General features: G+C 40.6%; 1 protein-coding gene across 6 annotated transcripts; it reads right to left on the reverse strand.

Moving 5' to 3' along the window:
* Positions 1-176: 176 nt before the first annotated feature.
* On the reverse strand, positions 177-14,460 carry USP1 (ubiquitin specific peptidase 1). 6 transcript variants are annotated; one of them, XM_048497604.1, is made up of 9 exons: positions 14,039-14,460; positions 11,636-11,843; positions 10,066-10,189; positions 7,248-7,343; positions 6,754-6,914; positions 5,562-6,256; positions 2,666-2,836; positions 1,564-1,765; positions 177-1,194 (listed from the first exon to the last, which is right to left on the reverse strand). In XM_048497604.1, the coding sequence occupies exons 2-9, from the start codon at positions 11,803-11,805 to the stop codon at positions 477-479; spliced, it is 2,337 nt and encodes a 778-aa protein (XP_048353561.1). In that variant the 5' UTR covers positions 11,806-11,843; positions 14,039-14,460; the 3' UTR covers positions 177-476. The 6 variants fall into 6 exon arrangements, with proteins under 6 accessions (XP_048353561.1, XP_048353560.1, XP_048353556.1 ...); XM_048497603.1 differs by having other exon boundaries at positions 13,734-14,460; XM_048497599.1 differs by having other exon boundaries at positions 11,636-11,874; positions 14,039-14,459.
* Between the last annotated feature and the right edge of the window lie 13,399 nt (positions 14,461-27,859).

The raw sequence follows: 27,859 nt of genomic DNA on the forward strand, positions 1-27,859 counted from the left end.
TAGAGACCCCTTGGTGCATGCTGTTCCACTTCCCTCCGATTTTTTTTCATTTGTTGGATAACAAGTGGATCTATAGAAAATAGATGCGGCTTTTCAACAGCTCAAGTAATTTCACCAGACAATATTCAATTCATATTGGGCTTGAGTAAGTGTTTATATACAAAGAGCGGGTTGGCTTTTTTTAATAGCAACTACAAATTTATTGTAGAATACAAATACATTTTTAAAAAGCTAATATACAAATAGGCTGATGGAATTACAGCCATTGCTCAAATCTGCAGTTTCTTCAGTAGCCTTCATACAGGTTTTCATTGCTAATGAGTAATCTGCAACATTCTGTATAGAAACTACAAGTGAATTATCCGCATTTTAAAATAATACATAGTGCCATGTACAAAAATTAATTTACATCTATAGCTTTTCCTGCCAAAGATCATTCTGCCTACAAAACAAGTATTTACATGGTTAAAATATCCTCACTCTGCAATTTTTTTATAGAAGAGCAGGTAAGGAGTGGATGTAGTCGATGAAACGGGAGATAATGAGTTTAAAAAGTCCTTTTCCTCAGTAACCTTCACTTCGGAATCATCAAAAAGCAGCCACTTCCCCTCATATTCTTTCAGATTCTGCATTATCTGCACTGCTTTGCTTTCTAGTCCATTAGAAGCCATAGCAGTTTGATTCAAGTGTTCAACCTCCACAATTCCATTAGCATGTTTCCACTCCGCATTCCGGGCTTCGGTGACCAGGTTACCAGAGTGGGGCGTTTTGCTGCTGAGGAAGTCACAGGTAGTCTTGCTTTTTTGTCCTCCAAGAAGTCCCACAGCTTCTATATTCTTTTGGTTTGTTCCTTTATTAAGCCGTGTATTACCACTGACTCTGAAGGAGACCTCGCCATCATTATACTGCTCTGTTACTGTTCTTGCTTCTTGTTCATTCAGTGGCTCGAAGTGAATCATTTCGCATAGTGGATCAGAGATGAAATTCTCCTTGTCTAATTCTAAACTGTCAAGATTTGTAATTTTAACAGAAGCTGTATAGTGCCCGCTGCTGATTGTAATGCCACTGTGCATGACTACAGCAAACAGTCCATAGGTTTCATTGGCTGGCTTTATGCTCCAGTCATCCAAGGACAGCTTGAGAGGTGTCAGTAAAGGAGTATTTATCTTGGAAAGTCCACCATAACAATCACACCTTTGGGAGAAAAGTGGTATGGTTACCCATAAATCTTTACTGAAAAGCAAATAATGTTTAATAACTAAGGCAGATTAAAATGGTTGGGTTCAGCTCAGGAGAAAACTGTTGTTAGATAACACAGACTAATCTAACCAGTGCTGAAACTAAACAATAGCAAATTCATTTTTAATTTTTCTGGTCCATTTATCTAGTAAACAATGTCTGGGAGAAAAACAAATTCTGAATTTCTAAAGAAAGAACAAGATAATATGGAATATGACCAGTGGTGGGATTCAAATAATATAACAACCAGTTTTGGTAGCGGGATTAAAATAATTTAATTTGGTGGTGGGATTAGAATAATTATGGTTTAGTCACAATACTCACTCTAAGCCAGTAGCAGCAAAACACTTCAGGTGAATTGTTATAACTTCAGGCATTTTATCAAATAAAAGGCTACGTTCAGCTTCTGTGTAATGACAACAGTTTTCACAGAAATATTTATCTTCTCCCACAATTCTCTCCACTGAAGCAAACTGTGAAATTGCCCATTTCAGAGTCTTCACTTCTGTTTTAGGCTCTGGAGAAACTTTGAAAGAAACCAGAATTTTTTTATCTGTTAATTTTTTTGTATTAATATTTTAAATACATACATACAAGACAAGATTGCAAAGCAGTGATGTTTTCCTCAGAAAGTATCAATATAGTCAAGAGTGGTATATCTGATGCATTAATACCACAATTCTGAACTTAGCACTACTAATAACAGTGCAAGGAGTATTCTTTACTACATACCCACACAGCAGCCTTCAACTGATATTTCAGGGTTGTGAATAAATCCTTCTTACATTGTATAAGAGGTTTCTTTAAAGGGTAGAAAAGGAATTACCTTCAACGACTGGGCGCTGATCCTACCAGACCACAGTGCATTTACTAGGAGCACAACTTATTTTTGCATTGCAAAGGATACTGTTTTTTGTTTTCATTGCAATGACGTATAAAATGGAATATAAATCAAACTTCAAGCTAGGTAAAATTAGGATACATTATGAGGATAAAGACAAAGCTAAATTACCATAATGCAACAGAGAAATTCTGTTGTCAGAGTCTGGGTACAATTTTGCAAGTTCATAAGAGGGATTTTAGACAGCAATATTGCTTAAATTGCTATACAAGGCTAGTCTGGTCTTGTCAGAGTTCAGAAGCTAAGCAGGGTCACCCCTGGTTATTATTTGGATGGGCAGCCTCCAAGACATACTGGGGTCATGACGTGGCAGCAAGCAGTGGCAAACCACCTCTGAACGTCTCTTGCCTTTAAAACACCACTAAGAGCTGTCGTAAGTTAAATGTGATTTAACAGCAAAGTAATGTGACTTAATGCTAAAAAAGTATCACTACCTTTACCAGGCAATGTCTAGCTTGAAGTCTCCAATAAGAGGGACTAAAAGTATATGACATCTCTAAAATCCTTTACTGCGACTCCACTTACTTTCAGAACTCTCTTCCACTTTTGACAGTTCATCTTTTTGCACAGGCACACTTATATCTTGGAAGTCTTCCCGCCTCTCAGTGAAACGTTCACATTCTAAGCATCGGGTTCGCAATACCAGCTGACCCTGGAACAGCTTCTCTACTAAGTTAAAATTTGCTAGTTCTGTGCCTAAGAAAAAATACATTAGAAGAGATACTAATTGTAAATTATTATTAAAAGGGCATTCAAATTTTATACTATATTTTGCAGGCCATGACAGGCATTTGAAGAGCTTAGTATGCACACCCAAGCACTGGCATGCATTCCCCAGATCTTTCTGAATGGCCCATTCTTACTGCAGCTCCTCTTGCTACATCCAGGACTAATTCTGATGGCCATCACCTTTGAACAGGAGGAGCTGCAGTGGAAATTAAAAGGCTCAAAAATGCCACAGCTTAGTAGAAGACTTTGTTCCAGCTGCAGCTCAGCACATAACTCTTCAGTAGAGTTACTAAATTCCTAGGTTAAGCACACAAGTGAGTTTAAGTCTAAACTTTGATGTTCAACTTACTACTGTGATGCCATGCCATTGCTTTATTTTACTTTCAAGCATCATATCCCCTAAGTAAACATACCTAAAAGGAATACAGGCAGCTTTTCATTTCAGGGAGACACAATACTAGGCAGTGAAAGAACTACCATTCATACTCTCTCTACATGTTGTCTCACAGTTCAGTTCTCTCCAGTTTTAATTTGCCTTTCCTATTAAAGGGGGATTTGTAATTAAATTGTATCTTAAAGCTTAAGAAACTATATTTTAAAAAACTGTTGAGATGTATTAAATTCGTTTCCTGTATTAAATTAGTTCCCTAGCCCTGCCAACTTAAAACATAATTAATCCAACCTTGCAATTTGAACTATCCTGCTGATCCAACAGTCCAATCCAAAGGGAGGGGGGCTGAAAGGGCCAATGGAAACGGTGCATGGCCGCATTCACCCTCCCTCGGGCACTTGCCCCAGGGAAGGGCATAGAAGTGCCAGCAGGCACGTGTCCCACAGCCACAAAACCAGAAGCCCTTGCCACAGTGGGGCAGCACAGGCGTCCTGCTTGGATGGCTGGGGTGTTCCCAGGGGTGGAGCCAACATTAGATGACTTCTTCCCGGGGTGGAGGGCTGGACAGTGTATGTCCTTTCAACCTAGTGGGGCTTTTTGGTGGCGGGCTTGCAAGGCTTTTCCCTACTCATACCACCGGAAAGCCTTTTGGAGGTAGTGGACCGGTGCTGCCTCTGTTCCATGGCCTACCACCAGGGGGTTTGGATGGGGGCTGCAAAAGCAAGTAGCAACCAGCCCTGGTGAAAATGCATCCCAATTTCTTCTCCCATTCAGGATTAGAGGCAATGCTAAGACAAAGCATGTGGGCACTCAACTGCTGTAGTCGACATTCTGCAGCCCATGAGAGCATAGAGCAGTGATGGCAAACCTATGGGACGGGTGCCAGAGGTGGCACTCAGAGCCCTCTCTGTGGGCACATGCGAACAGTTTGTCATGTGGGGGTGTATCTAGGCTGGTCTGGGCCACTGGGCTCGATGTGCGCGCACCTCAGTGAGCAGGGAGGACTCAGTTGGAGGGTCTGGTGCCTGTGCTCCAGGTGGCTGCTGCCCGAGGGGGGTAGAAATGCTAGAGAGGTGCAGAGCGGCGCGCACAGGACTTGCTGGAGGCTACAGCAGGCTGGCCCCTGCTCAAGGAGTGGGGCAGAGGCAGAGGGGCGGAGGCACTGGAGCAGTGCAGGGCAGAGCGGTAGGTGCACGCAGGACCTGCTGGAGGCTGGAGCAGGCTGGCTACTGCTGCTCAAGGGGTTGTGTGTCTTTCCAAACACCAGGGAAACGCTCAGACCCAAGTTTTTTGCTGATCACCTGGGCAGATCAAGCTTAGGGAAGAGGAACCAAGATGCATTTAAGATTTTTTTTAAAGCACACCAAGGTCTTTGCTAGAACTGCTTGTATTTTTCTGTTCCTGTTGCATTTTTGTGTGAAGTCAAGTGCTGTGATGACATGTGAAGAAAAAAACACAGATCAGATGGCTGCTCCACCAATTTAGCTTTCCTGAAGTTATCCCACCCCTTGCACAGCATTCTTGCTTAGGATTGCCTTCCCTGACTGCCTTTTTACTTCTATTTTGTGGTGGGGAGTTTATTGGGTTTCAGAAAGTGAGTTTTACTTCCCTCTCCCCCCACACCCCTCCCCCTTCCCCCGCCAGGTCCCCAGTGTGATAATAGTGTAATGATTCCAGGGAGATTATTAGCATTAAACCTAAGACCTAGTTTTGGGGAAGCAGTGTAAGTAACCCTGTTAAGTGCTGTTAAACCCCACTAATTTTCATGGGAAGAACAAAAGCGCGATTCTTTACCTGGGAGTAAGCTCGCTGGCAATGGGTCTTGCTTCTGAGTAAACCCTCTTAGGGTCGTGATTCACCCATTGGAAGAGTTCCACGGTTGCTTCAAAGCAAAGCAACCAACTACCACCAAGCTTACTCCCGAGTAACGTGTGCCTCAGAGCAAACTGTTTTTTCTAAACTAAAACCTCAGTATTTAGGTTAAATGCCGTGTTGACACTTTACGATAAATAAGTGGGTTTTGGGTTGCCATTTGGGCACTCTGTCTCGAAAAAGTTCACCATCACTGGCATAGAGCCTATCTATTCTATCTATAGTTGGTTTGCTTTCAAGAGTTAAAAAGTCAGAAAGGGTGGTCAGCCTCCATGGCTCAGCCCTTTGGTAAACAAACTGAAGAAACAGTGTATGCCGTAGCGGTTAAGAGCAGGTCACCTTTCCCAGGTGCAGAAGTTGATGGCAAAATGATATCCATAAGTAAGCACCCTCTCCCCCACCAAAAACTCAACTATTTTAATGGCTAACCTGTTTTGTATGGTTTTTCAGTTTCTTTTTCACTTGTATTTGCCACAGGAGAGAAGTCATATTTTTCCTCAGCTTGGTTATCATTTTCATTCTTGAAAGCAACCCCTGTAACTTCACGAGTCTCAATTTCTTTAATCGGATCTTTGAAACCTAGGTTTGTAGATAGCTTTCCCAAACTACAAAATTTAGATAGAATGCTAGGCTGGTTGCTTGAAGATTTTAACCAGTTTAGTTTAAGTCTGGATTTTTTCTGGGTAGGCTTTGTACTTTCATTTTCCATTGGATACTTAATGGTAGCCTCTACTTGATTTTCTGGTTTATCTTCCAATGCTTTTCTCTTCGATCGGGTCTGTCGGTGGTTTTCTTCTACTTCGTTTTTTTCTCTGGAAACTTTGGACTTCTTCTTTTTATTGCCATCTTCCATGTCACTTTTCCTTTTCCCTTTACCCTTAGTTTTATCTTCACAATCCTCAACACCTTGCCAAATTGGAACAGTACCAACTTCCTCAAGAATTACAGGACTATCCGTGTTGTGACTAGTACAATTCTCCAGTTGAACAGCAGATTCTTCCAGTGGCCCATGTTTCAATTCTTCCTTCAAGAGCTGACATGTTTTTTCAATGTGCCCCAATATACACTGTAATACCTCCTGTGCATCATGCTGCAGATGCCCCTCATACATAGGGTTGAGTTCCCTATAAAGAACAATGTATAATGTAACCAAATATATCCAAGCACTTGAAGCATACTCCTAAAATAGCAAATAACTTTTATTGATGTGGAAATGTTGAACAGGGCTCTAGAAAATAACCAAACTTAGTTTGCATTTCTTTTTTAAAAAGCAGTCTAAATTCAATATACCAGTAGATTATTTCTAAGATGTACAGCACGTCACCCTTTTGAAAACTATCATTTTGAACTATGAGATGCAATTTTACAAACAACCTACTACAAGCTGCCACAAATCAAAACATATAATTTGTGTCCTACCTTGTCATTTCCAAATTTGATACCATGAGAGATCAGAGGGGTTCAGACAAAGATCAGACTGCATTATTGCTGAACTGATTTTTCATTGTATTGGAACTTCTTAGAAACAAATTTGAAGGTACAAAATTTCCAGAGGAAGGTTTCTCAACATTTGGGTCAGAAGCAGATAGAGATATTAAAGGCCATTAGACATCATTTATACCTTAGTGTGTTTAGCAGTCTTCTTGGCTGAGTAGCAAGTTCATCTGTGTATCTATCTGGATTGAAGAGAAAACTGGCTTGAAGCTGTTCAACTGAAACAATCAAGGAATGTAAACTGCTGACTAATTCATAGCTTGCAAGATAATCTTCTTTAATGATCCCCTGTAACAGAAAAATACTGTTTACTTGAAAGTAAACTTGATTATCATTATTTAGGTAGTTCTACTGCAATGTTACCAGAATGTCTCAATATATTTTCTTTTTGCATTGAGTTAAGATAGCTCTTAAGATGGTGTCATAAAAGTTGAAATAAATGTACAACAGTAAGTGAAAATGTACAAGGTAAGTGAACAAAAACTCTTAAAACTCTGTCAAAGCAAAATTGCTGCAAAATGGATACATTCATTTTAATTTTCCCTAAAAGCCATGATTAATTTATTTTGAATTTTTGATGAGTTTTCTTATCCAGTGGCAACATGAAGAATTTATTCTCACCTTATCTATTTCCTCCTTCAAACTTTCCTTTTTCTGTGAAATTATATTAAATAGTAGTTTCACTCCAGTTTTGAATCCAGGGCAGAAATAAAGCACCTAAATTAAGAACAAGAAGAATATAAAATGCTGGAAAATGTGACATAGATCTAACAGCACAATCCTGAGTGGTGGGGGACAAAAGGGCTGTGGATGTGATGTAAACCCTGCACTGTTGTAGATACCACTCAATGCAATGTAAGTGGTATCCATACTAGTGCAGGGGCACTTTTGCAACTGCTAGGGAGCCACATGGCTATGTGATGCCTGGCTGCCAACACTGCCACTGTGCCAATGCTCCACTGTGCCAAAGCATGTGCTGGCACCAATGGGGGCGGCACCAACTTTAGTTGACTTCCTGAGGCTTTTCAGACCAAGAATGTTCTCTTTTGTTGGTGGAGACATATTCCAGCAAAAAGAGTGGTGCATAGGGGGCTTACAGCAGTCAGTGTAACTTGCCTGTTTTCTTGCTCCCCGCGCCTCTGCAATTCTCTTTAAAGGGAGGCTCTTATTTCCTCCTGTAGCCCCCTTTAGAAAAGAGCAGTCCAGCTATAATTCTGATAGCTTTTTTATTTTATATATTTGTATAAATAGCAGGCCAACTGTTTAGTTTTGACTGGAGAGCTAGGTTCAAATCCCCACTGAGAATTTAAGCCAAATGTGGCTGACCCAAATATACCAGTCTTTTTATCCCACCTCCTGGGTTGTTATGAGAATAAAAATGGGATAATCCAGTGTACAATTTAAAAAGAGATACATGGCAATCATGGTTGCATCATTATTCATGGTCAGAAGTAAAGCTATGCATATTTCAGTTACAAGGAATTGGAAACAGGAGTAAAGTTTAATGATAAAGATAGTATATTTATGTTTGTATTTTATAGGTCCTATCACTATGCCAGCGAGTGGCAGAACTAATTAAGCTTGTGGTCAGACACAACAGTGTTGAACAGCTACTCTGATAATTGAGACCCAAAAAATAAGGCTGCAAAAATTATCACCGCTACTTCTTTCATGTAGTGTTTTTGTTCCTGGGTTGGCAACTGGACAACCATGCAGCTGCCATCCCGGACCTAGGTGTGACCCAGGGGCTTTTAATTGCTGACCCATTCGAACAGACCAAGGAGTCAACTGGGCTTCAGTTCAGTGCTTCATAGTTACTTCAACACAGTCACAACTTACACAATGATCTGATGTTTCTAAATAAACACATAAGTAAGAAAAATATCCTGCCTGTCTAAACATTTCTACAAAAGGCCCAGGAAATTTTTTTGAGGGGAAAAAAGAAACGAAGAAGTCCTGAAAAGGTAACATTCCAACTTATAATACTTAATAAAACTTACATGTTCTCACAGGCACATTCAGTTACATGCAGCAGTTGAAATTTACCATTATTAGAAAGTGTATTTACATTTTCTTGCACTTAATTTCCCCCCCCCCCCATCTTTGTTTTATTAGTTTTGGACAATAACTTGCTTGAAAGTATCACATCTAAATGCCATGTAATAGACTTGTCAAAGTTCCCACAATTATTTTTACAAAAACTGAATATGGATGCTCTTGTCTGTCACTTACTATAAAGAGGAAAACCTGTTCTTTTCTGCCAGACGTGGTTTGAGTAGGCATAGAAAAACTAGTTGTTTGTGATTTTATTGTAGTTCACATTTTCAGTTTTGTTAGGATTTGCTTTCTGAGCTTAGGTTTTTAATCATAAACTATTTTTAAACAGATAAGCAAGTTGAAAATGTTGAGCACAATCCTACCACTTTGATTCTCTGAATGGTATCAGCAGGATTTCACTACTTATATACTTTGTGCTGCCTTTGAAAACAATCTAGAAATTTCAGTTGATCCAAAATGCAGTGTCCAAGCCATTGTGAGAGGCTGGTTATAGAGTCATCCCTGTGCTGAAAGATCTGCACTGGCTACCCATTTGCTCCCAGGCACAATTCAAAGTGCTGGCTCTAACTTTAAAGTCCTCAACTGTGTGGGGCCAGGATTGTCTCCTCCTGTATTACTCAGCCACCAGGCAAGATCTGCTTCTCAAGCCCTGTTTTCTGTGTCCCTGCCTTTAGAGGTGAGGTACATGGCAGTTAAAAACAGGGCATTATTTGTGGTATCACCTTGGCTCTGGAACAACGCTCCCTTAAGGCTTACCTGCTGCCTAATTTACTGTCTTTTTAGGCTGAAACATATATTTTTACTCAGGCTTATGAGATTTTATAGTTCCAGCTTTTTTAGTGGTTTGCTCTAATCTTAAGTCTGTTTTCTGCTGTGTATGTGCTATGACTTGTTTTTATATTGTCAACTTAGTATTTTAATTGTAAGCTGTCTTAAGTAGGACAGTGGTGAGAGGAATAGAAAGCTCTTAAATAAATCTCAAATGAAAAGAATGGCTTTTCAAAATGCTTGATTTTGGCAAGATTCTAGCCATACTAGATAGATGAGTCACTTTACATAAAATTCCTTAGTATTAGTTTCACTAGAAGACTTTATATTTTGTGCAAAATACCTATTTGTTACACAAAACTACATCAAGGCACAAAGGAAAAGGCACTGGGTTTTTTTAAAAAGTTACTGGTAGTTTAAGCATTTTAGCACTTTCACAATAATTGATTTGGGTAGAAAAGGGTAGTTAAAGGGTAGGAATATTGTTTTCTATAGGCTATTAATGACTCCTACCAATTTGCTCTATCACATTCATACAAAGACAAAGTTAAGTTTTTATCAGTATGATTTTGTGCAATGTGTTTTAGCAAACCATATTTTCTCATGAATTTACCTGAAGAATGCTGTTGAGATAGCAAGTGTTGCCAAGATTGTTGAAGCCAACGAAAGGCAGCATGTCCACCTTCTTCTCACACTGGGCAGGTGAAAGCGACTGTTTTGCAGGAACAACCTGGTCACTATTATTCAAAGGAAATGTTTGGAAGAATTTTAATTCTAAAGTGCAAATGAGCACATGGGGTTTTAAAAACTTTCTTCAGTGAAAAGTGGTAATTTATCCTATTCTAATATTTACTTAGAGGTCACATACAGCCAAGATTCTACAAAAACAGTTTTTAAGATGTTTCTGAAGTAGGCATCATTATTAAATTCCTAGTTATGTTTCTTGTTGACATTAAAGTTGTTTTTATGCAGTGAACATTATAAAATCAGGAATTATTTTGATAGTGATAAACATGTGCATGTTCTCTCAGCACATTTTTGAAAAATTATCTGACAAGACTGTACACATAGGCCCAGCAATTATCTAGCAAGACTGTCTACATAGGCCAAACAGCAGTATATGAGAATTAAGTTAATAGTATACTATATGAACATAATGGGCAGCATAATCCAGAAGGCAAGGTGGCCAGGGATGACATCACTTCAACACCATGCTGCCTCCAAAAGGGTTCCAAGCTGCACAGGAATGCACAACCCCCGCCCACCCCAGACACCTGAAAAAGTCCCATTCAAGGAAAGGACTTACACCACACTTTGTGGTTTAAGTCTGCAGCCAGTGAGGGGATGTTTTCAGGCTGACAGCCCAGTAAAAGCTGACTAAAGCCAGCTCCACCCCTGGGAATGCCCCAGCCCACTCTCAATTGCAGACACCCTCTGTTATGCCAGTGCAGCTCTGGGGGTGGCAGCTTCTTCAGGGTTGGCATCACAGAGATCTGTGGCATTTGCTGGCCACCCTTTTTACCCTTCCTGCCAGCATTGATGCCACTTACACTAGCAGGGTGGGCAACTGAGTCAGCACGAGCCTGTACTGCTTCCAGGACACATTGCCTCCTGGCCACAGATTGTGCTGCAATCATTTTTAAGTGTTCAGCCCTAAACAGCCTGCCTGAATTATCACGGACAATTCAACACTCCATAAAAGGATTTCCTCATACTAAAACTGTTGTGAGGTACAATAGCCAGCTCTTATGCTCATGCACACCTGTACATGACTGAAAGATCAGAAACATTTCTATAAAATATACCTTCAGGAAAGCTCCCCCTTCTTTTTTGAACACAAATGTAATAATGATCCAAAACTGAGTATTCAGTGCCCAAATATCAATTATGAATGCATTACGTGTCACATCCCAATCAATAACAAATATATTGCAAGCAAAATACCCATAATGCACACAGCCATACTAAAAGGTGTATTGTAATTCTTTCAGAAATCAGACTAGAAAATACTGCACTCCATCTGAGAAAAGTACAATTGTACTGGTTTATCAGAACTAATAATATTTTAACAGGTATATTACCTCTTTATATTCTGTATTTTCCAAAGGCCTTCACAGAAAACTACCATAGATTTAAATTGTAAAGCCCAGTCATAAAAAACTGCATAATAAACTCTTACATACATGTCAGAACAGACATATTCTGAAGACTTTTGATCATTTTCTTGAGATTCTGTAAAATCCAGTGCTCTTTTTGTTTCCCGTTTTTGAAAAAACTTCAGTGACAGTCTGCTTTTTTTTGATGGGGTATCTCTTGAAAGTCCACTGCTGTCACACGGTAATACTCCTGGCATTTTTGCACTCTCACAAATACACTGGGAAAGAATTCAGCCTTGAAAGAAAATTGAAGTCTACAATGGTTCCTGTTGAAGTATATAAAATACCAGAACTATGTTTGACAAATGGTAGCATGCATTGTTGTATCTAAGTCGAGAACAAAAGCAACACAGATAAGTGGATTAGCAAAAGGATGTTCATACACCACTACATAAGTATCTCAGATAATTTTTGCCATTTTTTTCTGTGGCTTAGAAGGAATCAGAGATGATAAGAAAGTTTCAGTTTATTTTAGCAAGAGCAGGTACTGTTTGGATGTCAATTACTGATATGAAAAAAAACAATGCAAGAGTCAGGACAGCTAGACTTTTGGCTGTGATTAATATATTTATTTGGGATTATGCTTTACAGATACATTTAAGTAAACTTGCTTAGAATTAATTTCCTATAACAGTTTTAAGGCAATGTCTCTCTTTTGGTAAGGCAGCTCTAAATTAATGTGTAATGTTATTTTTACCTACGTTACTAGAATTAATCAGCACACTTTACCAAAATGGTGTGATAAGGGGAAAACAGTAGACAAAGATAACTCTTCAGAAGGACTCCGGGCACATGAAGAGGATTTTGTAACTTGTGACAAACTCTCCTGTTCTCAATGCAGCAATATGGATAGGAAAGAGTGCTGCACTCCAGCAAGTTCTACGGCACATTCTACTTTTCAGCAACTGCTTTGTCATGATAGGCAGTCCCCCCAACAGAAAAGTTGGTAGCCTTTGCTGATTGCTAGAGCAGCACAATGGACCATAAACATAAAAGAGGGAGATTTCTGTATACCCAGGGAAAACCCTAGACATGCAGACAAACCGAACTTTCATGCTGAAAGACGAAGGATCCCTCCCCCTAAAACAAAATGAGGGCTAAGTATTTGTGACCATCCCACAGCTGCTGTTGAATAGTAACAATAGTAAGCAAGCTTTATATCTGTATTTTGATAAACTGAAGAAACCAAACTAGCGATTACAGTAAACGGTAGGGGTGGGGAGATGATCAAATTGCTTAAACCCACTACTTTCAACAGCAGCAAGGCAATTTCAGGCTTCCTTTTTGATGGGATATAGAAAAGTTGGGTTTTTATACATAATTTTTCTTTTTTTAATTTTTAAAATTATGTCAGCAAAAAGAGAAAAAACAGATACGGTATGAAAAACAAAGAGTCAACCTCTCTTCCAGAAAATTACCAATAATTACCAATACAGTGACATTTAGTAAAGAGATTGGAATACTGAAGAAAAGATCAGAACAGCAGCTTTTCTGATACCTAAATTTCTCTATCTTCAAGAAATCTTACAGCTGCTTACAATCACCTTCCCGTTCCCACACAGACATCTTATGGTAGGTGGCGCTGAAAGAGTTGACAGAACTGTGACTAGCCCAAGGTTACCCAGCAGGCTTCATGTGGAAGAGTGAGGAAACAAACCCAGTTCACCAGATTAGAGTCCACCGCTCTTAACCACTACACCACACTGGCTCTCAATGAATCCGCCAACAGGGAATTTTATCCAAAGCACTGAAAGGGAGAAGCATACAAACCGAATATGACAGGCATAATTCAAATGAGACTCATACACGTTGGTGACTAACAAATCAGAGCATCAGCTTTTAAGAATCAAAACCCACCATGTCAGAAGCAATTTGTTAAGAGCCTTGTGATAGCTGAACATTTTTGTTACTTTGACTACAGCAAACTTACTGCACATGCCTATCCTTGTGGAACTTATACACAATTTAAAACACTCCACAAATGTCGGTAAAAGTTCCCACTACAGGATTTAAATAAGCTCCTAGAGAAATAACCATTTACTTCTCAAATGCTAAGGAATCCAGCAGGGGCCAGCATTTGCCCCACAGTGCTGGGGGTGGAAGCAAGTCAAAACTTTCCCCTTACTTCAGCTCTATAGCTTCCTTTACGACAAGATCTCCCCCAACTCAGATCAGTTTACATTTTGCAATGCCTCATCCCAGCAAGAAGCCGATGGAGGCTCTCCAAGCTATCCCTGCAGGAACTGAGAGAGAAGGGCGGGAAGTTGAATTCCATGCTGCAGTATCCAAAGCAGCAACAGAAGAGCCAGCCTGTGGCTAGCAGTGGCGGCGGGGAGACGAGCCCAGCCTCTTGTCTGAAAGGAGTTTCAGGAGCATCCTGGAGTCTGGTTAACTCGGAGGTTCACGAACGGCGCGGCCGCAACTTCTCACCCGCTACATCTTCTTGTTCTGGCAGTTGGGGGCGGGAGAGGATATCCCAGTAGGCCCCTCTCTCTAGTTGCTATGGCGATTAATCAGGGCGCTCCAGACTGAGTCTCCCCCCGCTATGGGAAATTTGCCGCGTTTCGCACAGAGCCAGGACCCCTCTCTTCAGACCGCTTCTCGCGCCCTCGACTATCAAGCTGCCCTCACAAAAGCCAGCTTGGAAATAAAAGTCCCACAAGTTCAGAATCTACTGAAAAAGAAACTAGGCTCTTCTCCACACATTTGCTATTCCCGCCATTTCTGCTTCACGCTGATAGGACAATTGTAGCCTCCATCCTATTTTTCACATTCAGGCAGTTAGTTTAGACACCCCCAACGGGCCCTTGACAGGCATTCGCATGTCGCGTTAGAGGCCTGATGAAAAGAATCGAGCCTGCTCGACAGTTTAAACCTAGAGGCAAAAAAGTATGGACAATAAAGCCTTAGCCCCGCCCCGTTTAATAGTTTGACCAATCATGATACACTTTGTTAGCCAATCGTTTTCCAGCTTGAGCCGAAGGAATGCCGAACGGTTTTAAAATCAGGGCGGTGTAATGGTTGCTAGGAAAGAGCGTGAACTACGCGGGAAGCTTGCAAGGGAGGGAAATTTCTCGCTGGAAAACTGTGTTCGCGCTACTTGCCTTGCAAATAAGACAAATGTAATTAGGAAGCATCTACAAAACGGTGACTTTTAAAGATTAAGTGCAATGCGAACTTGTTAATAGGGTTGAACTTCAGCAAGTTATAATGTCCGTTAAAATATATCTGTCAACTTTAATTTTAATTAATTATTTACACTGACTTGTGAATATATCCTTTCCTAGAGTAATGGGTGAGTGGGCGATTTCCGTAAGAACCCATATCCTGTCTTTAACCAACAAATCTCCCAGAGCTGTCCTCGCCGAGGGTCAAGGGACATGGGGTTTAAAAGACTATCTTTTCTACTGGAGTCTTCTTCAAGAACTGCCTTCATCACTAAACTGCCATACAACCAGACCTACCTCTCAGGATCTTTGTGAGAATGAAATAGATTAAAGGAGAATGATACAAGTTGCTTTCAGTCCATATTGAGAAAAGTGGTATACAAATGAAATAAATAAAATATATCTGGACTGTGGCACCATGTTCAAGTACCTAAACCAAGCAATAAAATGGCATTTTCCCTTGTCTGCTGCCTCCCATTCTGCCTCATTTTCATCTTCTTCCTAGACTTCATCTGACTTCTACTCTACACTTTTAAATAACTATCCCTTTGCAATACTGGTCTACTAGATATGAAGTGGGAAAGAGAAAATATATTTGCTTTTCAGCCTATTGGCAATGTGGAGACATTTATTTGTTTGCTTTGACATTGTGCTGTGATAGTTTTGCAGCAGAACACAGGCACAGTTCTCAGATTATTTGTTTTTCAAGTATTTTCATCCTTGGGGCTTGAAGAAGGGAAACTATATTTCCACATGCATGGGGTTCCTTTGTGGGCTTATGGAGCTCTCTCTGTTTACATCAGTGACTATACTATGCTGCTCTAACAATCAGACCACTAATTTTACAGTTAATGGGAACAGTGAATGATGATATAACGAGAGGAACTTACAGGACAGATAGGGAAATGTCACCAGAATAAGATACGAAGGAGCACAATATTTTGACTTTATTAAATGGTTTTATATAGAGTTAATATTTGTTACAGAATTATTTTAATATAAGCCGCTTTGGTAGGTTTTCTGAAAGCATTTCTTTAATATAAATTTGTGTAAAAATATATACATTATGTGTTCTGCCCCCAAGTGAATCTGTTTTTGGTGCCCTGTACTTGTCTAGGACAGAGTGGGGAAGACACAAGCCAGGTTCAACAGTTCAACAATAGGTTTATTACTTAAGAGAATCAAGACCCTAACTCCTTCCTTGGGTCTGTCTAAATCAGAGTACTTGCTTGTCTTGAGCAGGTTTGAAGCTGTAGACTGTGTCTTCTCTTGGCTGCTTTCAAGAAAGTCCACTGTGTCTTGCTTCCTTTCAGTTCTTTTAGACCTTGTCTGATTCTAACTGCTGTTAAACTTGACTTGTGCTCTATGGACCACCATATACTAATATGGACGTCATGAATATTCCAGTCTCCAACTACCCTTAGCACCTCACTCTGACTGACTGGGTAGAACTAAAACGGGATTGCTGGGTAAAGAGGGAAACTGCCTATTGGGAAATGTCTTAAAGGGACAGGGGCTAACTAAAATACCCTCCCTTAGAAGACTTAACAATGAACTAAAACCATACTAACTATGGGGAAACTGAAGCTTAATGGGGAAATAACAAAAGCCTCTGTGGGGGCATGACATGTATGATGAAAATCACTGTAGTGTGTTTCAGTGCTAGGGGATATGATAGGATAACTGTGAAAGGAGGGGAAAAAAGAAATTAGGTCAAACAGGATTGACCTGGTAACATCTCCTTGACTTTAACAGTGGCATAACATTGGTAAAAGACAATGCTGAGGAAGAGTTGGGGAAACAAATTAAAAGCTGTCTCCACTAGATGGTGCCCAGGCTGTGTGTGTTTCAGTTAGCTGTACCACAATACTGAAGACAACAAGCCATGGTAATCAGACTTATTGGGCCTAGTACGGGAGCCTGGGCGTTTTGATTCTAAACATACATTTGGGAAATCTCTTTAGTTTTAATAGAAGCTTCATATATTCATATATAGCTTTAGTTAACAATATATCAATCTTCTGGTAGTATTGAGTAAACTAGAGGTAGAGGGATAGTAAAGAAATTGCTGCTGAAGTTCAGAGTAACTATTCTGTTCCTTCCCAAAAGTAAAGATAGTATAGATAGTCTGTTCCTAATTCACTATTTGGAAACATATTTATCTCAGTAGGATTTGCCTGCTGCAGGACACATTAACAGCAGACTCTTGACAGCCTAGACTACCCATTAGCAGTATACAGTAATTAAACTTAATTTTTACCCTGTAGCAGCTTTTTATGTCATCACATATGCTAATATGTAAGGAATCAACATTTTTTTCAAAAAAATGAGTAAGCACACACCTATGTCTATAAGAAAACAACTAGAATCTGTGCTAAGAACACCTCTGGTGCTATGTGTACCAACTGCATGGTACAGGAGTAACTTGACTTTAAAAAGAATGCTAACGTTGCTGTTCTGACAAACTGGATTTTGCAGTGAAATAGTATGTGTTGTTGGTAGAATCTGTGGGAAATAAATGCAGAAGATTCAGTGATGTGGTGAGCTTTGTTGAAAGATTTTTGCTGTGTCTTACTGGCTGCCACATGTGAGAGGCAGTGGTTCTTGGCTGACCAATTGTTGATTTTTAGCTTGCTCACACCACTCACCCAATAATCTGAATAAACAGCCAATGTATCGTCAAAGGCTTTCATGGCCAGAATCAACGGGCTGTTATGGGTTTTCTGGGCTGTGTGGCCATAGTCTGGTCATTTTTGCTTTTAACATTTTGCCTGCATCTATGGCTAGCATCTTGAGAGGCATGTCACAGTAAGATGTGCCTCTTTCCATGGCACATTGTAAAGTGACTGTGTAGTGGAATATATGTTTTGTCCACCTCTCAGGGGGGGTGACATGCATTTGCATGTGTCTAAATGCAGTTCATTTGCTGTTGCATTTGCAAGTGCAACTTTCAGTTGCACTTGCAGTTGTATTGCATGTGTCTAGATAGAGTTCATTTACAGCTGAATGTCTGTGGTTTTTGGTATTGGAATTTTTTAGTACTGGTAGCTAGGTTTTGTTGATTTTCAGATACTCTCCGAAGAGCACTGCAGTTGGCGAATAACAACTTACTGGTGAACTCTGGCCTGAAAGAGTTCCAGCCAGCCTTAGCTAGGTCTTAGGCATTTTTGGCCCTGGCCCTGGCCCCAGTCTGTAGTTCTTTGTACATACTGTGGGATTTGATGTAATTCCGCAGGACCTGCAAGACAGAGTTGTTCCACCAGGCTTACAGTTGAGGTGGGAACAATATAATCAACAACCTCTATGAACTTGTGGCCTCCCTCTCTCCTACTCTCTCTTTCATACCATGGGTGTTTGAGGTGCTGTTTACAGGGCTTGTTTTTCAAGGTGTTCCATGTATAAATTATCTATAATAAGGCTGAGGAGACTTCCCATGGCCAACCCATCTATCTGTTCATAGAAGCTGGTGTCCCATTGGCAGTTTCTGGTTGTTAGGCTGTGTTGAAACAGGGAGTCAAAGAACGTGAAAAAACATTGAAACCTAATCCAAGCAGAAATGGTTATAGCTTTCACTCACTCACTCACTCACTCACTCACTCACTCACTTACATTTGAGAGGCAACAAGTGACCAAGTTATGTCTCCGCTAGATGACAGACAAAAGAGCAGATCAAGTGGGCAGGAAAGAATAAGGACTTTCTTCAGATAGATGTAGAATGAAATAGTGACTTCTTTCTATCCATTATAATTGTTTTTAGAGTTTTAATGTGTCCTGATTTTTTTGTAATGTCTTGTATTATAAATAGGCAATAAGCACATATTTTGAGTTCTCGTTTACGTCTCAGAGCATCACGTAACATGCACACTGTGCTTCTTTGGAAGTTGTCAGCAGTTTTTTTTTCTGACCGAGCAAACTACACATCCATATCAACCTTGCTCCTCCTTGCAGTAGGCATTCACCAAAATCATACATGCACTGTAAAGCAATGGTAAATCTGCCTCGCTACTTGGCTGTCAGTAGGATTTTTAAAGTACAAGGGTATTCAAAACTACCTTTTTCATGCATCAGAAATCTGAAAGGTCTGCATTTAAAATGGCTATTATGCTTTTTACACCTACACAACAATTGTTTTAAGTCTCTTAACCTCAGACTTCAGAGGGGGACTAGACTAGAGAGTCAGAGGGGTCAAGGCACTGGGCATCCTTTCTGTACAGCTCTGACACTATCCCTTGATGTGTATATTGCTAATCTCAGAAAAATTCTTCCTGCTTTCCCACTTTCTTCTCACACACACACTTCTCCATCTTGCCACCAAGAGGGAAGGACACAGGTCTTGTATTTCCCTCCATCCTAGTTAGTTAGACTAGATTAGGATACTATATCTACCCTATTCTATGGAGAAATGGAGTTCCTGTAATAAAGTAAGCATATTAGTTTTGAATTGTAAAAAGAGGATCCATGTAACTTTGTTCTTAGTACACACAGAGACAGATGAGCTTTACTGCACCCAATAGCTTTTGAGCCCTTTACTAAATTTAGAAACAAAAACCAACAGATTTAGTCTTGGATATCATTTTTACAGCGGACTCAGTGTAAGTTGGACAGCAAAAACCGCATGATTGCAGAACTGCATGGCTTTGCTGGCTCACCAGTTTTGCTTATTGTTTGCTCTCACTTCCAAATGGTCTAGTCAGTGGAGTTGAATGCAGCATCACTGTGAAGAGTGGTAGTTATTCAGTATGTCGTAGTCTCTGTTTGGAATCTCAATGTACACTGGAGGTATTCAGGTCAATAAAGGGTGAGAAGCAGAGAAGACGGAGATTGCCATGGGAGGAACCAAATGATCTGCTAGCTAGTCAAAAATCCAGCTCCTGGCTCTTGTTCATGTTCCAGTGTAACTAAAATGCAAGTCCACTTACAGCCCTGTGTGCAAACTGTGTCCTTTAGATCATTTATTGGCAACATGCAGTAAACTTGCCTGCAGAATAATCTGTTACTTGACCCTAAGGTGTTCTGGAATATGTCCGTTTATTCCTTTCAGAAATCAGACAATTGTTGAAGGCCCATGACTTCCCTAGTTGATGTTTTATGCTTTTAAAGAGCTTCCCCCAACTCAGCCTGATTAAATTTTACTTTCATATTCCAATACAAAAGAATAAAAAATGTAAGTCTTCCAGAAAGAAGACAAAATGAACATCTGGGAACATTTGAGATGGAACATGTAAGCTTTCACAGCTTCAGTAGCCATGAATGATGGGGCAGGAAGGATTCTTTGCTCAGGAGATGGCTTTCATGTGGCACAGATTCCTCTGGTTCTGTATGTTGCTCCTTAAAAGCACTTCTGTTTTTTGCAGCTCCTTTTTGTGGACAGGATTTACGTAAGGAAAATGAGATCTACAATAGGGTAGGGACTATAGCTAGTATAAATATTTCATATTAAATATTAAACAGAGACAGGAGATGCTCAAACAATTGTGTTATTTAAAGCTCACCCTGAATGCCAATTTTTTTTACTGAAAATGTATAGACCCTCAGAAATGTAAAATGCTCTGGCATTGATTGAAGCAGTAAATAATTTTAAAAATGAAAAATGCATCAAAGGTTTTTTAAAAAACTGTATGTTGGGTATTCAAGAATTGCATGATAAAATCAGAAAACTCTTTTTAAGATTATGCATGTTGGAAATTATTTTGTGAATACTGTAAACCAAAAGCCGTGGAAGATAGTGACCCTGAAAATATACTGAATTCTGTGCAGGAGAATGCTTTTGACCAGAGGCAAAAAATAGCAGGCAGGGGATGGTATGGACTCTCCTATGTGTGCATCATAAGATTTTACTACTTAGGACTTTGCATTATTTCACCATCGTTATTAACGTCATTCTCTATTATATGTATGTAGTATAATTCATAGAATATTGGGCTTTGATCAAGGAGATTTTTATTTACTTAAATTAAGTTTATTCTCTCTCCCCCCCCCACCCATTCAGTGTATTAAAAATAAAAAAATTACATTTTCTTGGAACAGGAGAATTTATTAATCCAAAATACAAGCCTTTAAAATATGTTGTTATGATGCTGGTACATAATCCATGGCCCTTTCTGCACGGGCCTCATTTAATGCGCTATTACGCCGGCAAAGAATTCTGTCGGCTTGGAGGCGGAGGCAGAACGCATGCATAGCGTCACTTTGAGCAGCCTCAGGAGAGGCCGGCAGACGACAGGCGGCTCCGCATGGAGCCGCCTCTGCCCCCTTCCCTTTCCCACTTACCTTGTCCCCGTCGTTGGCCTGCTGGCCTCCGTAGCCCCGCCCACGCTGCCCTCCGACCTCCAGAAGTCCGGAGGACGAGCGAGGGAGAAGCCCGACAACAGCGGGCAACGGCTGAGTTTCAAGGTAAGTGGAAAGGGAAAGAAAGCACAACATCAGTATTCCGGCGGTGCTGTTTGCACCGCGCAGCCGGGAAGCAGCTGTTCCCTCAAAAACAACCCTTTAAAAGGTTTGTTTTTTAGAAGTGACCTGGCGCCGCCCTGAGGGAGGGGAAGGGCAGCCAGGTCGGCGCTGCTGCGTTTCAGCAGCGCCGCCTGTGCGAACGGTGGCCTGGGGGCGGCGTTTTTACCGCCCCCAGGCCGTCGTTTTTGGCCCGTGCGGAAACGGCCCATATGTATGATAAATGGGCATCTGAGATTCCCAATCCTGAAATGGTTTTGCTAACAAAAAGCTTTGTTTCAGATAATACCTCTAATGCTGACTGTGTCTATAGCTCCACTATAGCTCCACTAGCTGAAAAGGCACCACAGTGCAACCTAGACAATTATCTTTAAAGGCCCATTCACTTCAATGAATTTTAGGGCAGTATAACTTTGTGTAGAATTGCACTGCCAGAAATTTACCTGAACTTAGAATTTAGACATGTACTGCAGACTGCAGATCTACTCAAATCTTACTTCTTGGTAATTGACAGAATAGACAGGGAACTCTTCAGTCACCCATTCATTCATCTGGTCATAGTGTGGTAAAACACAAAATAACAAAACAGCATCAGTATATAATGTAAGCCTAAACTCATCAAAATAATGTTACCGCGAAGTAACAGGTTAAAACTAAATAAGTTCAAGAAAGCTCAAGCCGATACAGAATAAAATCAAAGAGAATTTTATTCGGCCAACAACGGGCTAGACAGTATCAAGGGAGCCACACAAAATGGCAGTGCGTTCTTACTTTTATAGCATAAAGACAGGTTACATCAAAATGGCAGAAAAGAATACACCCCAAAATGCCCACTTCATCAATCAATCATACAAAAAGGTGGAGATTTCCCTTTTCCCCAAAACAATTGGAGTTGTCTAAAATCCTTATTGGAAGATGTCAGCATTTCGCCCTTTGACGTGGTGTGAACTAGAGCCCTGTTTCCTTCTTATCAGTATTGTTCTTTGTTGCCCCTATTCCCAGACAAAGAGCCTAAACATTTTAAAGTTTCTCTCTCTTGTCTCAAGAAAAGGGCAACTTCAAGGTATCCTTTTGGGTACAGGAAGACCTCAAAAACAGTTTAGTTTGCACATTCTGTATAATTGTGAACAAGGGGCATTCTTCAGGGTTATCAAGCTTAGCTAGTAACAGTGAAAGAATAGATCTTGAGGCCTGCATGATTTCTTTGGTCAGCAGCTTTATGGTTGCCATCTCCCCATTATAGAAAAAATAATGGAGGGAAAGGAGAAAGCCTTTATTATTAAAACTAAACCCCTCTTTTTCCTTCTGCGCCTACAATAGTATTGTCCCAAGCCAGCAATGGCTTGGAACTGTTTATAACCCCCCCCCCCCCACCTCCAATTTTAAGCCGCACTTCCCCAGGCCTGCCAAGATGATGGAGAGCCTCAAGACAGCAGCATGGGGTCAGGAGAAAGAGGTCCATGGCTTGTCCTGATGCCAGGAGGAGATGAGTAGGGTAAGCCAGTGTGAGCTGCAGCCACCCCAGGAGAGAGAGTAGGGGTCCCACTGTAGCCAGGAAGGGCCACCCAAGATGCAGCCTCACCTAGTAATGACTTCAGCCTCCTAGTGTGAGGCAAGCTGGCTGGCTGCTAGCAAGGCCTCAGTGACTGAAGGTGAGGTCGATTCACGGGGTGAGTGGGTGTAGGAGGAGACAGGTCCCAAGGGATGGGGGAGAACCAATTCAGGCCCAGAGGGAACGTCTAGGAGGTGACCTAGGGAGCCTGGTTGGACCAGGATAGGGAAAGGGGCAGTGGTGCGATTCAAATAATTTAACAACTGGTTGTTTACAAGCACCATTTTAACAACTGGTTCTGCTGAAGTGGTGCGAACCTGCTGAATCCCACTACTGGAAAGGGGTGCAGCAACACCTTTAACAGAAGAGGAAGATGGCAAAGCCGAAAAGGGGGCTGAAAAGACTCCCATGTGAGCTGGGGAATATCCAACCCTCGGAGACATCCTCCTCTCCTTCCCTTTCTGAGGCCGAGACCCCTAATCCTGACCTGGAACCCCCAGCGGCAGCAGGGGAAAGTGAGGAGAGAGTGGTCACCAGAGAACAGCGCCTCACAACTGTTGACTCAGCAAGATCTTCTGAAAAAACAGTTCTCTTACACACAGCTGCACAGTTTCTCAGGTTCTCTAATAACACCGCCACAATGAATCTTAATCCACCAAAAGCTGCAGGACTTTGGTTTCTTACATTTAAATATATGGAAATAATTATCTTTCATTTGCAGGTATCAACTGCTTCCTGACTAGGCATATCTTTGGATTTTAAGTTGTGGACCACTAACAGCTTCTACAAACTTTGATTCCCATGGAGTATTCAGGCACTGTTGGGAGGATCTAGAGAAACCAAATCTGCAAATGATACTTGCAACAAAAAAATCTATGAATGAATAAGATTAAACCAACCCTAATTCTATAAACTTTATAACTGTGGTCTGCAAAAATAGCTGCCCTTGGAAACCAAAAGCTTCCAATATACTTTGCCAAAAATAACTGTATGGGGCACTTGAAAAGCACAGCTTTCCGGGAGGCATGATTTGTAAGCATCTCCAGGGAGTCTCTCCATTACAAAGCATTACCCCTACAGGAAAGTCTCCTGCAACCTTTAGTTGTTTCTGTGCTATATAAACCATGGAAGTATCAGCCAATTTAGAATCCTGCCTCAGCCCCAGGGTATTTCAGCATTATACCCATAAATCTAATAGGCTTCCTGCATTGTCAAAATTATGGTGAGAGTTTTGTGGACATTGTGCAAATTGTACACATACCATATGTTCTTTTATTAGCTTCCCTTCTGAGGCCCCAGCACTAGGTAGAGACCTCACAGCTGGAAAGACTGCAAAATGCTATGATTTTCTTCAACTGCCTGGAGCTGGTGTGACAAAATCCATTTGTTTCTGGGAGATTAGGATAATTATTGATCAAAAACCTTCTGATCATTATGCTCCTGGAGCTCAGCTAATACAGGAAGTTTTGTTTCATGTAATGAGCTAGATTTATAGGGGAAATGCCAGCTGCAAAGGGTGTTTGCCTAATTTTGAATAATAATTTCATAAAATAGTTTTCCAAATGTTATAGCTGGGGTACAGGGGGATTTCTGAATTAACATTGGAGGAACACTTCATTCTCACATTCTAAAAGACTCATATACATACATGTGTACATTTTTTTTCATTAGTTCCCAGAACAATAAGCAGGCGTCCTACTTGAAAGTGCACGGCAATCCAAAGGCATCATTCTTAGAGTTTAGGATCTAAAGAATTGTTTAGGCTCATGCAAAGAGTTTGTACTAGCTCAGTGTTGTTTGTTCCCTTTGAGCACCTCTTTCCCATGTAGCAAAGTGGTTTTGTTCTGCAAATATTGACATAGGAGCTGTTGTCTGAGTAAGAAAAACAAGTCTAAAGCCCTCCTGGAGTCAGGAAATTAATCTCATTGTTCTTTTCTTTCTGACATCCTATACCTTCCTTTGCTCAGTTATCCAAGATTCAGGGTTGGGACCAGTGGTGGGATTCAGCAGGTTCGCACCATTTCGGCAGAACCGGTTGTTAAAATGGTGCTTGTAAACAGCCAGTTATTAAATTATTTGAATCCCACCACCGGAACCGGTTGTTAAATTACTTGAATCCCACCACTGGTTGAGACTCTTCTACATCATGCAGATGCTTCTGAGATTCCTTTGCACTTATCAGCTGCAGTGTGGGTTGGTGTCAAGCACCCGCATTGAGGATGAACTTGTCCATATATTGGCAGAGGAGAAGGATCAAGGTTGCATGTTAGTACTCTATTCCTCATAGCATAGAATGATGGCTACTTTCAACAAGATGGAGAAATTTCTCCAGGTATGCTTCAGTCCCTCTTGTGGCACGTCACTGCTTGTGGACATCATTACTTAGAAATAATATTCTGATCTAAACCATGTTTGCTTTTAAGACTAATTTATTTAACTGGAACTTACTTCCAAGCTCATTCTGGAAACAAACAGCGAGGATATTTTATTCTGTCTTTGGAAATTAGCCCTACTATACTTGACAAGTTTGTTTTCATTTATCTTAGTTTGTGTGTGTTTAGTGCAGAAGAAGGTCACTTCTGACAACGGCAATCCTGTGAATTAATGATCTCCAAATGTGCTATTGTTAACAGCCATGCTCACATCTTGCAGACTGAGGCCTATGGCTCCCTTTATTTAGTCAATCCATCTCAAATTGGATCTTCCTCTTTACTTGTTGCCTTCAACTTTTCCTAGCATTATTATCTTTTCTAGTGACGTCTTCTCATAATGTGACCAAAGTACGAGTCTTTATTTAATCAGTTTAACTTCTTGGGGGATTTCTGGCTTGATTTGATTTAGAACCTGCTGATTGGTCTTTTTGACAGTCCATGGTACCCATAAAACTCTCCTCCAACCCCACATTTCAAAGGATTCAATTTTCTTCCTGTCAACTTTTTTTGTTGATCAGCTTCCACACCCATACATATTAATGGGGAATACTACAGTATTAATTAAATTAAAAATAGCCCTTCGGGAGTGGGCTGTAAACCAAATCTAACAACAACAACCATCTAAAGAACTGGCAGCTGTGAAATAAACAAATAATAATAATAATCCCCTAATGGGCACCCCCTTATCGTGGGGAAGGGGCTTGCATGCTTCAATGACATTGAGAGCTATGCTGGAGGTATTATGTGAATATAAGTCAAGAACAGGCATTGATTGAGGTGAAGAACAGACATTTGCTGAAGACCCAGAAAACCAAACAAGAATACAGAAAAAATGTGAGTAAAATGAGGACCAAAAGCTGGCACAACAAAGCTCTGCACGGCCAATCTCTGGAGAAGATCAAGGACAAGGTGGACAATGAAAAGACCTGGCTGTGGTTAACAACTGGAACTCTGAAAAAGGAAACTGAATCCCTGATTTTAGCCGCCCAAGAGCAAGCCATCAGAACAAATTCGATCAAGGCCAGAACCGAAAAATCCTTGGATGATGCAAAATGCAGATTGTGCAAAGAAGCTGATGAAACTGTAGATCATGTCCTCAGTTGCTGCAAAAAGATTGCCCAGACTGAGTACAAACAGAGGCACAACTCAGTGGCCAAGATGATCCACTGGAATTTATGCAAGAATTACTGTGGGTCTTTCAAATCCAAACGGACAAAGTGTTGAAACACAATACGCCAGACATCACCATGATCGAGGACAAGAAAGTGACCATCATTGACATAGCAGTACCCGGTGACAGCAGGATCATGGAAAAAGAACACCAGAAGGTCACTAGATACCACGATTTGAAAATTGAGCTTCAGCGGCTATGGCACAAACCAGCTGAGGTCGTCCCAGTGGTAATCAGCACGCTGGGAGCCATTCCGAAAAAACAATGGCAGTACTTGAAACATCTTCAAATTCGAATTGACAAAATTAACATCTGTCAAATTCAGAAGGCAGCCCTGCTGGGATCTGCACGAATACTATGCCAATACATTACAACTTCCTAGGGTTTTTGAGGCAATGGTAAGAAGTGGTTTACCATTGCTTCAGCACAGGGTTGGCTTCTGTTGTCTATGATAGATCATCCACTGATGTCACCTTCCACTACTACTACTGCCTAGTAGCTACCCATCAAAGATTTCTCTGCCCCCATCACCTTTGGGATTGTCTGTTCTCTTCTGCTGATGTAGCCATTGATTTGTGAAGGGGGAGATGCATCTTAGTCTGAGGTCTTGGATTTGACCATTCCACTTTGAGTAACTCTGCTGGAAGTTGACCCTCTTGACAGAGTCTAAACCCTGTTCAATATCGCTGTTAGCTTTACTGATACATCCTTACCCTCTCAACAAGTTAAGGTGTATATTCAAGAGTTTAGTTTAGATACTAATTTTAGTTAGCTTAGATATTATTTTAGTGGATGATTTCACTGTTTTGCACAGCACTTCAGACAAAACAGCTGAGATATATTTTAGAAATCTTGTATATAAGCAGATAAATAAGCCTAACTAGAACATTAATTTCAACAAAAGGAACAAGAGCTCTATGAAAACATTTTGAAGAGCACCAAGGCATCCTAGCAGTACAATACAGCTATTTGTTCCAGAATCCAAATTTCTAGTTCCCTGCCAAAATCCTAAAATCTTACTGAAGTAGTACTTCTAGAAGTAGGCATTTTATAAAATATAGTGTTGTGCCAGGTATGACCACAAAACTTTAGGTCTGTCGAAGTCAGGGAATATCCAGTAAAATAACAGCAAGCTTGTTTCAAAATGTAGTTCTGACTTTAAATCCCTATCAGTTTTGCAGATTTAAAAGATCAAGTTTGTGTCTTAGAAAACTAATAATTAAGAACATTTAAGTGAGTGGCGGCAGTGTGTGTATGTGGCTTTTGCCACTTAGGCACCTGAAATGGTGCAGCAGCTTGAGACCTTCAATCTTAGAATTTAATCTATATAAACAGCACTATGGTACTTCTGGCTGAAGCAGCCAAAATATCTGGCATATTTAGCCACATAGACTTCTCCACATCACAGTTCAACAACTACCTCTATTCCTGCATCTGATGAGACAGCTGGCTAGACAGCAGTGTGCCATTGGTTTCCACACC

The sequence above is a fragment of the Sphaerodactylus townsendi genome, linkage group LG05, assembly GCF_021028975.2.
Source record: "Sphaerodactylus townsendi isolate TG3544 linkage group LG05, MPM_Stown_v2.3, whole genome shotgun sequence".
In the NCBI taxonomy this organism is placed as follows: Eukaryota; Metazoa; Chordata; class Lepidosauria; order Squamata; family Sphaerodactylidae; genus Sphaerodactylus; species Sphaerodactylus townsendi.